We start from the raw sequence: 14283 nt of genomic DNA, 5'->3' as shown, positions 1-14283 counted from the left end.
TGTATTCAGTAAAACTTTATATACATGTCGTCCATGCGGAAAATAAATGTAAAAAACGTCTTTATTTCCTTTTGTATCCTAAACTTCTCACATTTCACTAAGGGTCACATACTCTTATTTTGGTTTTAAAATATATATCAGTTTAAGCACGCATATACTCAAGTTACTAAGTTGAGGCCTCAAGTTACTAAGTTGTGGCCTCAAGTGGCCTCAAGTTACTAAGTTGTGGCCACAATATAAATTAAGTGTTGCGGATATCACCTCTGTGCCACCGTAATATACTGCTATAGTTTATTCTTGTATAAAATTAATGAGGAAATAATGTTTCGACGAAAAAATTATTAAGTCAAAATAGTTAGTGTCAAATAAACTGACGTCAAAATATGGCGTCAAGATAAAATATCTGTTCTGAAGTACGACATAACAAATATAAGAAAATGAACACAATCGTAACAAATCTCCCTTTTTTCATATGAATGTTATACATCAACACCGTACGTATGAATAAACACCATGCTGCCTCTTTGTATAATATTATCATGACGTCAAAGCTGCGTTCACCAAGCTATCATGGATATATATGGTAATGCATACAAACTCGTTAGCTATGACGATTCGCTTGAGTAGAGATTTACTTGCACGAGTAAACAGCAAACCTGACGGACAAGTTTTAAGCTTTTGTGAATGAAATCGAGATATCGAGTATGGGTGTAATGGCTTAAATAACATAGCTATAATTACAAAATACCGACATTTATACCTTGATCAATATCGTTTTAAGGCAAAAACAAGAACAATTAACATGCCAAGAACAAATTAACATCGATAAATCCAGTAAATATAATATCTGATACATTGCCTAGGACATGCGCCAATGCGTACGCATTAAATGTCCTCCGGTGTTTAGATCGCGACTGATTATTTTTAGATTTTAGTGACACAAACGGGGCGTGTATTGCATGAAATAAGGTGTGCTATTTACGGGTAAAGTCATACTTCATACATTGTGTAGGAGGCAGACAATACGTGTGCTTACAATTGACCGGAGTGGATTACCTGTTTTCGATTTCGAAAGATTAGTGAATACTTATAAAAATACCTGTACAAGGAAAATAACTCAACAAACATCAAGATGGCCAAGAACCCACTGAGCTGTGGGCAACAATGTACCAGGGTTACGCTCATCGCCTTGAACGTTCTGTTTCTGGTGAGTACTCTTTTATGATACACTCTCTCTTTAAGTGTTGATTTTAAATCTGTTAATGACATTTTAAAGACTACTATTACAAATGTACATCTATAGCTGGTTTCAGCAGCTGGATGGCTTGAGTTACATGTTTACCTGCAAACTAAACAATGGTATACATTTTGTAAACTGTTAAATCATGTATCAGACCTGTGAATACCCCACGTGTGAATTCGAGTACCTCGATAACTTGTGAAAGAACCTCACTTGTGAATGTGAGTATCTGTCACAGTTACATGAACTAAAATTGAAACAACCACACTTCGAAAGACAGACATATGGAGAAAAAAAACAGGAGTAAATGTATGAAGTCATCAGCCAATTATTGAACATCTTATCTAGTGGAAAATGATGTACAATTGTTATGTGACACGATATAACAGACTGTACGAGTTTGTTAATGTACCTTATATACACCAGTCCCGGGCAACATTGACTGCAACACAGACCAGCTGCTTCCCTATTTTCTATACCTATTATACAGATATGCCTTGCCTAAGCTGCTACCATCCATTTATATCGATTTTATCATTTCCCTTATAGCAGATTGATCAATATAGATCAATGCTACAGACTTCAGGCAACGTTCGTTATATTTGTACCATTGTCCATTAAAAGTTCAGTAAAAAGGCTGGACAAAAGACCACATGTAAATCAGGGTCAACTTATATTTCCCAGAAGTCTTCTTCAAACTATGATACTGCATATATGATCAGTAGGAATCAATGTTAAGACATTCCACAGCAACGATATATATTCGAGTGTACATTTGCACATGTATATTCATGGCGGACAAAATGGACCATGCGTACATTGACACAAATATCTGTGTCCATACCCTCTAGCCGGTTTCTCCGCCAAGCCCTTACATTTATGCTAATATTCATTTTCATTCTCGTTCAAAGCTCTGCGGTATCGCTCTATTCGTGGTCGGTCTAGTATTCCGATTTGGAGGAAACGGTCTCAAGGAGGAGATTAAGCCAGCCTTCGAGAACATTGAGATCAATGGCTACGAGTTCTATGACCTCGTCAACAGCCTCGCCATCATCTTCATCGTCGCCGGCGCCGTCGTGATCGTGTTTTCGTTCCTTGGATTCGTCGGGGCAGCCTGTTATGTCCGTGGCGCCCTTGTAGTGGTATGTTTGCGTATACGAAGTTAGCTCATTGTGAAGACAGCCATAAATGGGGGGGGGGGGAGTATATATTTGCATAGTTTGTAACGCCACTTAAGATGTTTTGTGTGAAACCAGGCCTCCATTTGTCACTCAGTCTTAAGTATTTTATAACAGCATTAAGTTAAGCACACTATCAATATTATTTTATAGAGAATAGTACTATTTGTGTAATATTTTCATTTTGAAAATTTCTGAGACTGACACAGGAAATATCTTTATGATTGTCATGATAAACTAGTTTTTAATTGGTATAATCAAGAATAAGTAGGAAATATCGTTTAATCAAAATATTCTTATCCTTGTCATATATTACCCTAAAGATATTCAAGAAATTGGTACCAGGCCAATACTGGTGTCCTTACTGAACTGTTCAAATGCTGAGGTTATATGGCATAGGCGTCTATACGATTACATGCCACCAAATTAAATGGACCATCACAAAGAATATCCATATAATATACCATATAAATGTACTTGGATTATTGAACAAATCATCTTAAAATAACCCTTTTAATGTCTAATGTTTGCAGTACGCGGTGCTGATATGCCTCGCCCTTGCCCTGGAGCTCGCTGGAGTCATTCTCTTCTTTGTCCTCAAAAACGATGTAAGTATGAACCACTTATAGCCAGAGGAGAACTTGTAGGATCAAGTTCTAACCCATGCTAGTAAGAACCAGTTACAAACACTTTTAAGTAGGCAAGAAATATAGCCACAATGCCAGAAGGAACCACTTATAACTCCTGTGCAGTTATGATAGCCTCCCGCTTGTGTCGGTAGCTCACTCGTTAATGTCCTGGATAAACAATCTTCTTAATACAACAAATTCCCTATCAAATATAACAAATAAACATGCTATAAAGGTGGTTTATTTCAGTTTGAGAAGGCATTGAAAATTGGCATGCAGGAATCCATACAGAAAGCGAACGAGGGAGACTCGGACTACCGGAAAGGAACAGAGTACCTTTTTGAAAGCGTATGTTCACTCTGTAAAACTTAGTTTCAATGTTGTCACATATATGAGACTGTCTATTCGAAAACATATTTAACAGGTTCTTGGCATGCTTTTTAGGAAATCTGAAATAAAACATGATCGCATCCAATTGTGTCATTTTAAATGGTTTTATTGTTGTCCTGAAGTGTACCATGTTGCATGATAGAACGCATTGCTAATTGAGTAAAAAATAAAGGCGGATCACGTCCAGTTATTGTTTAAAACAATAGATATAATAACAATCGGGAAATTGTCAAGAAAATGCCATTCGGTACCTGAATTGAATTTTATTTCAAACTTGTTGTTAAACATACTACAACCGTTTGTCGTTTCAATTTGCAGAACACTTAAGTCGTGTATATGTTGACTCAAAGTTTTACTGAATATTGTTATATTTTAGTTCGAATGTTGTCACGTGTCCCAAGAGCGTCATAACTACACCGAGGGTAACTCTGCCCAGGATGTCTGCAATACCGCCAGCAACACATATCAAGTGGTATAATACCCTTTTGTTCAATTAGATAGTTCGTTGTCATAGACAATGTGTGTATACCACGTGATAAATTACGTCATAATGCTACGTCGGAAGGCAACACTTATTTTTCTTCACAGTTTTAAATGAAACAAAGGGCAGTCTATACCGCTTAAAGAGCCCCGCCTTTTTTCATTATCAGACTTTGATTGGGTGATTAGTTTCATCAAACACTTCGACAAACTTGTAACCAAATATTGTGTTGACAGTGCTTCGTCAGACGGCCGTTTTGTGAAAAGGTTTGTCGAAGTGTTTTAAGAAACTTAACTAAACACAATTGTGATCTATTTGTGATAGGTATTTCTAACAAGGTTCGAGATGACTGTTTTGATGAGCAGCTGTACCTGTTTTATTGAGATACATGGACATATCAATAAGTATTTCATCTTTTAAAGTTAACTTTGATGTCGTCAACAACGCTTTTAAATTTCAACAAAATTCTGAACAATCGGACCATTATGAACTCATTCTACATGGTACATAAGACTCTGAGTGAGATAAAAATGTACATATGTTGGATAACTAGCCGCTCCCACATTCAGTATAACTGATAACTCCAAAATAAGGACCAACTTCAATGTCTTTGAGGTTCGAATAACATTTTGCTATATATCCGTCTGTGGTTGATGTCTATCATGGGCCTTGTCTTATTCTATGCGGTGTTTGGTACTTCTTCTCTCCAGTGCATTTATTGAATGAATGTTGATGAATGCAGCGTACATAGCTAAAGAACTTCAGCGAACCTTTTGGGACGTGTTCGCTGAAACTTTAATGTGTAGTAAACATAAAAAAAATCAACATTAAAGTTATGGAAGCCAGAACTACAGCGTACACATCTTAATTCATCGAAATATACATGATCACGAAGTGGAAGAAAACAAAATGTTTCCTTTGAATCCATTTTCATTTTCCTTTATTGTTAATTATGCATGATGTCAATACTTGGCTATAAATGAGTATTTTAAACCTCTATTTTCAGGACTGCTATGACGCTTTTACGGATTGGCTGAAGAACTACCAGGGTGCCCTTGTTGGTGTTGGAATTGCTGTTATAATCATCGAAGTGAGTACACGACCATAACAGTTTCAGTTTACCGAGTGTTATGTACAATGTCATGCACGTTTGACATCATTTACGTGTTAACGCCATCTTTGCGTGGGACAAGAATTTTAGCCCCAGCTGTTAAGGTTTTATTATATTTGCCATTATAATAACTTACGTGTACGTTTATGTGGTCAATTTTACGAAAAAATCCCAGAACAGTCGAGCGTTCAACAGTTTGATGATGATGCTCTTGTTTACTAGCGTGTTGTTCTTCAACGTAGTTATTTAAGGAATGAATTGCGGGGTTGATGTCATTATCGGGGTATGAACGCAATTGGGTTGGTCAGTGTGTGTGGAGTCCGAAGGACATTGTACATAACACTCGGAAAGTCCGAAGGACTCCACGCGTACTTTGACCAACCCTATTCATTCCTTATATTTATACCAATAGTTCATTATTTCATTCAAGAATTGTTAAAAAAATACTTCATTTCATTTAAGAAAACCTTTCAGTAATCTGTTCTTACCCATTCTGTAAATAGAACGACCCGACTATAACTGGAAACATTTTTTTCAAATGACGTCACAATAACGCGGGAAAAGATCAACCACTTGAAATCACTTTAAAACGTAAAATTGAAACACTTCTGGTACCAATATATTAAAAATATAATAAACTAATACTTTTAACAATGTTGATCTATATTTTACGGGATCTGCAGACACAATACAACCAATAACAGGATCAGTAGCTTTCATGTATAATGTTATGCAATGAATTACGATCCGAACATATCCGAAGATGTTGCGTTCATCGATTGATGAACGCAATTGCCGAAAGGCAGTTCATTTAAGGAATGGAAGTTGAGGTGTAAATATTTTCATATTAATGTAATTATTATTATTAGTTACATAAACGTGTATACAAGACTTTTTTCATAATACAATAAAATGCATGATGAGATGCCGATTATATTCGGATTTATATGTGAATTGAAAATACTATCAGACTTCCCATATAGAGGCCTTATTAAGAATCCTAGGTAGATAGCAGTACTACTGATAAAATCTGCCGTAGTTACGAAACCGTTCTATTAAATCTTGAAACGCCTCCCACTACCGTTTTAAAGCATTTGTTTGTTTTTATTCACACCCTGAATTGGCATTGACCTTCACCTTCTATGTTTTTAGCTGCTGTGTGTCATACTGTCCTGCTGGCTGTGTAGAGTGATCACCAAGCGTAGTTCGGAGCTCGTCTAGTCAAATTCCTCGCGATGTCTAGCAACGGTTACCAGGCAATAGATGTTCATAGCAATTGCGGCTTGCCCCAAAGTGCCTAGCCAATATACCCAGGGAAACTTACAGATTAATTCACCAAAGAACAATAAAATGTGACTAGCACAACATTTCATGATATTAACAAGATGATTATTGAAATATTTGAATGCTAATTTTGACATTTTCGTAAGGTCGAAATTTGAAGGAAAAATATGTACAACAACTACAAGTCCGAATTGGACAACATGTTATTTCTTCGGGCATCCTGCTTTTTGTATAAAATGTATATAAGTTTATATTGTTCATTATTTGTACATATAGTAAATACTGTTTATTGAACATAACTGTACTAATAAAAGCAATGCTTGTTGGTGCTGTGTCTTCTGTCATGTCCAAAAGGCGTGTAAAATCATTATCGAACCGTGTGGGGGAGTGTTGGGTAACGATGGGATTGAGTTGTTGCTAATGTCGGTGTGACCGTGTAGCCGTACTGCAATGTGCAGTTTGGAGTGTAGATCAGCCCTTCTCTTCAGTATAAGTTATTACCATCAAACCGTCGGCTCGGAATGTCAGCGCACATTTGCCAGCGTCAACATGAAGACGAATCGTACAACTCGACTATAAAGCACCAGTCAATCGTAACCAGGCCCCCCTGGTCCGGGGAATAGCGGGGACTATGAATTTCGGTCCAGGCAACCCCCGGTAAAATCCCCGCCCTGTGGAGACAAACTGGTGGTTTAATCCCTGCCAATAGCCCCCGCAGCCCAGGGGCATCCTAGGTTAGGCCCATTTCCCGCTATTTTTGGCGTGAAAACAAAACCGCCGCAGTCACGCGGCACTGCGGCTACATGGATGGTAAAAACACGGACCATTTCCCCCGCTATCCCCGGTATACCCCCGGACCTTGGGGCAGTGGATACAATTGACTGGAGCAAAACACGTATTGCCTTCATCACAAGTCAGTTGTTTGATGAGAGTTAATCACTATGCATGTTTAATAGGATGAGCAGCTCCAGAGTTATTTTGTAAATCCCCGTCACATTCGCGCCATTACCAACAAATTGTCAACTGCTCATTAGATAATTCATACAAAGGAATATCACTGGTGTTGCGACTGTTTTGGTTGTGATTACCCGGTAGGAAGTGAAGATCGGGACATGCGTGGGACATTTACAAACTATATCAGCATACCCGTGATAGTGTATTCATAATAATTATAACTAAATTCAAATACACCTATGCCACATTTTTTTTCAGGATTAAGTCACTTGAAAATTTCAAAAAGTACGTACATGTAGGTTTCTAGCTGGTGAGCAGCTTTGGAATAAACAAGCATTTTAAAGCAAACCTGCAAGAACACAAGCCCCCCGTCATAATCTCCCCCCTCCCGCATGCTATTAAAATGTCAAATTTTAGGTCTCGGGTGGGGAGGTGCACTGAGCAATGACGGAGAAATAGTAAGTTATAACCGTGTATAACTGCGTAGGTTTCGAATATTTAGATTTGTTCACAGTTACTTCCCTTGTGTATATAACTGCCATAGAATAGACGCAAACCTTCGTAAATTTCTCATTAATTTATATAAAATGCACCAACTACTTAGCATAATTAACCATTTCAAGTACAATGGTAGGGAATTTCACTTTTAGAGTCCAATAGAACCAACTCTTTGGCTCGTGTTTGAAGTGAAATATGGTGAAAGCGCAGGTGCTCGTCACATTGCCTGGATACAGTAATACATACTTATTCCATATTTTTTATTTTTATTTTATCTTTTTTTTAATTATTTATTTATTTCGGTCAAGATAGTGAATACATGTCATTTAAAAAAATATTCCACAATTTTTCATGAAAGAAAATTAGTATTATATATAAATAAATATTATAAGGTAAACATGTGCAAAAAATCATCAATTCCAAACGGACCTAATCAATAGAGCATAGTTCCTAAAATAATTGAGATAATCTAATAATTATTACTGTTCTGATAAGGTAAGATTCCCATCTACAAGAAAAATATAACTTTTATGCTAGTAAGATTGACCTTTATGGCATATTAAAACAAAATGCACTGACCAGAAACTGAAATTCGCCATTACGAAAGAACCTGGAGGTTGAAAAACAACGGATTTTTCCCCCCTAAAACACGTTAAGAACAGACTGATTTGCAAACTTTTCGTATGCATTACAAAGAGAAGCTTAAAATATCATTCCTACTGTTAAAAACTCATTGAGTAAGATGCGTATTTATCCAAATCGAACATTTTTTGTTGCAGTATTTCTACTCTATGATTTTTTTAAAAATGCTGCGTTTTCCCTATATATATATATATATTGGCTGCGCTGCTGCGTTTTATACCCTAAAAACACAGCCTGCATATTGCAGCCTGCGTAAATCGCTGCGTTTTTATAACGACCCGCTCCAGTCGCCAAGAAGGACGCATTCTTAAATAATAAGGCTTTGCGTATAAAAACATGATGCGTTACGCGTTGTGTAATTGACATGGGTTTTTTTAAATCACATATGGAAAAATCGGTAGCCGGGCTAGTTTCAATGGAAAATCGGTAGCCCCAGGTAAATTTGGTAGCCTCGGGCTATCAGGCTACCGCGAATTTCGAACAATGCAAGGTTTACTTTACTGGTAGCAGGGGTGGGATACGAACCCACGCTTCCGAAAAGACTGGTGTCCAAGATCAGCTGTGGCAAGCAAAGAGGTTTACTCTTGAAAATGTGTACTGATTAGATCCAAAACAAGATACTATTAAAAATATGCCAAACGGGACTGGAGATAACGCAAAAACAGACATCAAGGGGAAAGACAGGCCTTCGGGGCCTAACAGTTTCCCTCAAGAACCATTCAAAAGATTTACTTTGCAGTGGAAGAAATTATTATAAGCCGGCCAGCCCTGCATAAATAAATTGCTTAATTCTGGATATCATAAAGCAGGGTTGTTTAAAAGTGTTGATGCCATGTACAAATGTTAGAATGCAGACTTTTTAATTCAAAAGTCTAATTTTGATGACTGTTATACCATGTCACTGTTTGGCTCTGGTGTGCCGTGTTGTGTTGGTGTGAGAAGTGGGTCAGGGGTAGCCAAACAGCCAGTCTCACCACAAACATTTGATCGCATTTATATTGCACAGAAGAATTCTATCATAAAGCTATCATTGAAGGACATTGCTATAAAGCAGAATTTGTACTTTTAGGGGATAAAAACAAACCCAGAAGATAAAGATGCATCCCATGACCTTAAGCAAATAACATACAGCATAGTCTGAACAATAAACTGTCAATTAATCTGATATTGTGAAATAAATATTGATTATTTTTTAAATATTTTTTCTTTTTCTTTAAATATGAAAACTAGTCTTCCTTGCTAATGTTTCTTCCGGGATTGACAAAAGGCATGGTTTTTTTTTCTTAAAAGGGCACAACTCTTATGCGAAAAGTACCCCTGGCACATTGGCAGAATCTAACATGACATTGTCATCTTTTACAAGCTAACCAGGCTGGCATCTGTTAGTAATGCATGTGACTTTGAACCCCTGCCTGCCCCATTTTCAAATAAACTAGTATTTGTTTAAAATGTTTCCTTTATCAGGGTGCTTTATTCCAGTACCGGTATTTTGGGGAAATGACCTACACCATAATTTTAAAACAAAACTCCTTCAATTGTTGTTGTTTTTTAAATTGGGCCTAAAATAGTTTGGTGAAGGTTACATCCTTTCTAAAATAGGTAGGGTAGGTAGGCTTTTTTATATTTATTTTTATAAGGCTTTATGAGGCTTTATATAAGAATGTTATTTTCATCAAGAAACTTTTTGCTCTCTTGATTGCTCACATGCAGGATAAGGAAAATATCATGTTTCAGTCATGGAGTTGGGCTTTAGAATACAAATTAATGCATAAGTTATTTTGAAATTTCCAATATATTTGCCATTTTTAACAGTGTGGAACTTTGATATGGATGAATTGATCAGGCCTGAATCCATTAATTCTTAAACTTACTTTGACATTGAACGATTGCTGTGCGGTATTGAAAATCCTTAGGTTTTATTGACATTATATTGCAAGAGTTTGTAAAAGGAATTATTCGATCTTGTACTATTAAAGTGTTAATCATGATCGTAGTTTGGTAGTTTGGTCAAAGGATTTCAGAACGACATCTATATCATCACACAGTAAGTCATATTTAGAAATAGTTGATGCTGTTAATATTGTCTTGGTTACGGTGACACTTACTGTAGGAGGTGAGGATAGTGGTTTTGTTATCAATTTTATGGCATTACCGGTAGTTGTTAATTAAGCCTGTTTGTATTTATGCTGTAATCAGCTATCCAATTACTGTACTTTATGACGATATGGTTTAAAAACCAATATTTTAGAATCTTGTTTGGTGTAGTCAAGTTATTACAATTATGGAATATGGTATTTTTCCTGAAGTTAAAGTAAACTGGAGTTTCTGGTATGAGTAATATTACTTGTTGAATGGCATGAAATGACTGTATTGAATATTTTGCATGATAAAGAGATCATTTAACACAAAAGAAAGATATTTTTGTAACTTATTGATAACATTACTGCCGGTGATGGTAGTGGTATACCAGTGTTGTGTAGAACTTAGAATTTCTTTGAGGACTGCCCTAAAAAATGAAACTAAATTATTTTAATTTGTAAAGATTTTATTTTATAAATATAAAAAAACACACTCTATGTAAATGTTTCATTACTGAAAAAAGCTTATTATAAATAAGAAATGTCTACAAAAAAATAAAAAAAAATATTATTTCACTGTTGTTAACTTTAATAGTACAATTTATGTCTGAATGTTTACTACCAAAAAAGATTGTAATTCAATATAACTTCCTAATATTTCCATGATTAAGACTGTAAAAGACTATGAATATAAACATTTCAACAATGTGATCATTGTTCAATAGATTGGGTAGATATGATAATACATGCAACATTACCCCAGTGTCATTACTGTGTTTCAACGTGCTTCATCATCCTGAACTATCGTTGACAGATCAATATGGCCATCGTTTGTGATGAGAGCAATTATAATTGTCGACCGGAGGAGCCGAGGCCAAGTGTTATGATATGCTTTAATACTGTGTTTAAAGATATTGTCTTACAGTTCATATGGTGCAAATTCCGAACAAACTTTTATTTTATGGTTCCTTTTTTTGCTCCTGAAAAAGTGATCAATTTTGCTTCTGAATGGTCATTTGAAATGGATGCTCAAAGTAAAATATATTAATTCATCAGCTTAAGATTTTAAGTGTTGACTTTTTGCCTGAACAATTTTAACGAAATGGCCCCTGATAATTACAGATAATCAATTATGGTATTTATCTGATTTCCAATTCCTAGTTTTTCAATAAATGGTATTGATTGAAATACTTCGGTACCCATTAATTATTGCAGTTTTTGCCCTCTTTTTTTACTTATTTTGAGTAATGCATTTTGAACTGATATGTTTTATGAAGGGTTTGTTCCCATAGCTCCCATGCAATGTGATTGTTGTATGGGGTCTTTCTAATGTTGCTGTCTGTTCCTGTCCCGGAATGTATAAGGTACTGATCAATGTTTGAACAATGTCAGATAATTCATTTTATTGACGGGTCCCGGTAACATTGGGTCCATTATGGGTCAGAATCAATTTACAACCCTCCACTGGTGACAATTAACTACTTTATTCCATAATCCGCCACAAATCCCAGTACTACACGTTAGCTAGCACGGTTGTTATGGAAGAGCTGGTATTGTAATGAAAATTGCATGAACTCTGAAATGGAAATGTTAATATGTTCGAGGCTGGCTGCTTTCTCATTTGTTAACAGTCCTCAAAAATTGTGGACGCCATAATGCAAGAACTACTTCTATATCTAAATGCAGTTACTGAGTTCTTGCACTATGGTGATGATTTCATGTTTACTAACACTTAACCTGATCAGTCTAAAGAAGTTAGTTAGAACAATTTCAGGATGATATCATTTCAAAATTACTGCTAACTTATATTTTGTCATCCTATTTTGGAGTCCTTGTTTCATGTAATTTAGAGTATCCATTTCGTCCTAATAAAGTAATATGCTTTTTAGTTATAAGACTAAGATGCTACAATCATCCTTGACATTCACAGTCAAGATACTCTAGTGTTTATAAATTCTAGAGAGATCAACCTATGCTGACAATGGAGAAAATAAGACTAGCTTTTTAGACTAAAGTTTTTATAACTTTGTATTTTGATAGAGGCGGGAGAGGGAAGGGCTTGAGGAGGAGGAAGAGAAGGGGGGTGGGGGTGAAGAGGAGATGGGGGAGGAAAGGGGGAGAAGGACAAGGGAGAGGAGGACGCAGTGAACAAGGGTAGGAGGAGGGAGAGAGAAAGGCTGGAGGAGGAGGAAGAGAACGGAGGGGATGAGGAGGAGATGGGGGAGGAAAGGGGGAGAAGGACAAGGGAGAGGAGGACGGAGTGAGAAAGGGTAGGAGGAGAGAGAGAGAAGGGCTGGAGGAGGAGGAAGAGAAGGGGGATGGGGTGAAGAGGAGATGGGGGAGGAAAGGGGGAGAAGGACAAGGGAGAGGAGGACGGAGTGAGAAAGGGTAGAAGGAGGGAGGAGAGAGATGGTCTTGAGGAGGGAAAGAAAAGGGTGGGAGAAGGGCTGGAGGAAAGAGAGGGGGAGAAGGAGGAGGGAGAAAAGGAGGTTGGATAGAGAAGGGGGAGGAGCAGAGAAAGGAGGAGGGAGAGTAGGAGGAGGGAGAGAGAATAAGGAGGAGGGAGGGAAGGAAGGAGGAGGACGGAGAAAAGGGGTTGGGAGAGAGGAGGAGGGAATGTGATGGAGGAGATGGTGTTACAGGAGGGAGAGGAGGAGGTAGAGAATGTGATGGAGGGGATGGGGTGACAGGAGGGAGAGCCGCCTCTCCGAGGAGGAAAAGAATGTGATGGAGGAGATGGGGTGACAGGAGGAGGGAGAGAGAGAGGGTGGGAGGAGGAGGGAGAGATGGGCAGAGGCGGGGGTGAAGGAAGGGGGGGGGGTATACTGTTCTAGTTAGAACAAAAATTATTTAACGAGTTTTATATTACCATAAAATTCTGTCAGCTTCACTTTATTTGCAAAATCATCAAATACATGGACAAATTAACACAAACATCATAATATTATTCTATACACTGTCTCACAAAAGAAAAAATAAGTTGGATCGAGCTACCCGAACATGACAAAATACTTCATTTATTACCATTATATAAATTATTTATCTCAGAATTGATAAGCTATTGAACTGAAACTTTTTGAATGCTTGAAGCATGAAGGCTTGTTTCTATTATTCATAACTTTGAAATTCCTAAACTAAATGTCCGACAGATGGAAATAGCAAAAGGTAACTTGCACTGTTGCACATATCATTTTTACATAATGACTTTAAATGAATAAAATATTGTGCATCTAATACTTCTGTTTCCATAACATACTGTAATAGTAATGAGTTTCTGTTTAGTGAAATACTTTAAACCCCATCCCATTCATACATGTTATACATGTAACTCGTTCCATCTCACTGATCAGTATTGATTGATTTAAAACAAATTCTTTCCTTTTCTACATAAATACTTCAATCATTTTCGCTTCCAACTGATCAAAGATAAACATCTTTAAACATTCGACTGAGAGGTATTACTACCATACCAACTTAAATATGCACACAATATGATGGGAAACCATTTTCACGATATTTAAGACATTACTTATGATTTGTTATGCAAACAATGCCAAATTCGGTGATAAGATTTTACACTGATGTATTATGAAATATAACATAACCACTTTATTGAAAGCTGATATAATAATATATATCTGAATAACACCTTTTTAAGACCTATGTTTTCTGTTCGTAAAGTTGACCACTCTTTTTGGATTTGTATAACATTATCTACCATAAGTGGTGGGCCGTAACTATTGAATGTTATACATAACTTGTGTCCCAATCCTATTGCATATTTTACATTTTTTTAAG

The 14283-nt window shown here is 36.7% G+C and overlaps 2 protein-coding genes across 2 annotated transcripts in view; both read left to right on the top strand.

The window, feature by feature from the left end:
- Window positions 1-693: 693 nt before the first annotated feature.
- LOC128234908 (tetraspanin-19-like) lies at window positions 694-6638 on the top strand. Its single transcript, XM_052949524.1, has 7 exons — window positions 694-1207; window positions 2152-2382; window positions 2952-3026; window positions 3297-3395; window positions 3814-3909; window positions 4925-5008; window positions 6182-6638. The coding sequence occupies exons 1-7, from the start codon at window positions 1133-1135 to the stop codon at window positions 6248-6250; spliced, it is 729 nt and encodes a 242-aa protein (XP_052805484.1). The 5' UTR covers window positions 694-1132; the 3' UTR covers window positions 6251-6638.
- Window positions 6639-10135: 3497 nt separating this feature from the next.
- Window positions 10136-14283, top strand: part of LOC128234759 (extracellular matrix protein A-like) — a 54550-nt gene continuing 50402 nt past the window's right edge. The window contains exon 1 of the mRNA XM_052949253.1: window positions 10136-10451. The gene's annotated coding sequence lies outside the window, so the exon portion shown is untranslated. The remainder of the gene's footprint in view (window positions 10452-14283) is intronic.

The sequence above is a fragment of the Mya arenaria genome, chromosome 5, assembly GCF_026914265.1.
Source record: "Mya arenaria isolate MELC-2E11 chromosome 5, ASM2691426v1".
Taxonomy (NCBI): Eukaryota; Metazoa; Mollusca; class Bivalvia; order Myida; family Myidae; genus Mya; species Mya arenaria.
Note: the sequence above shows the minus strand (reverse complement) of the source record. Positions and strands in the feature narration are given on the sequence as shown.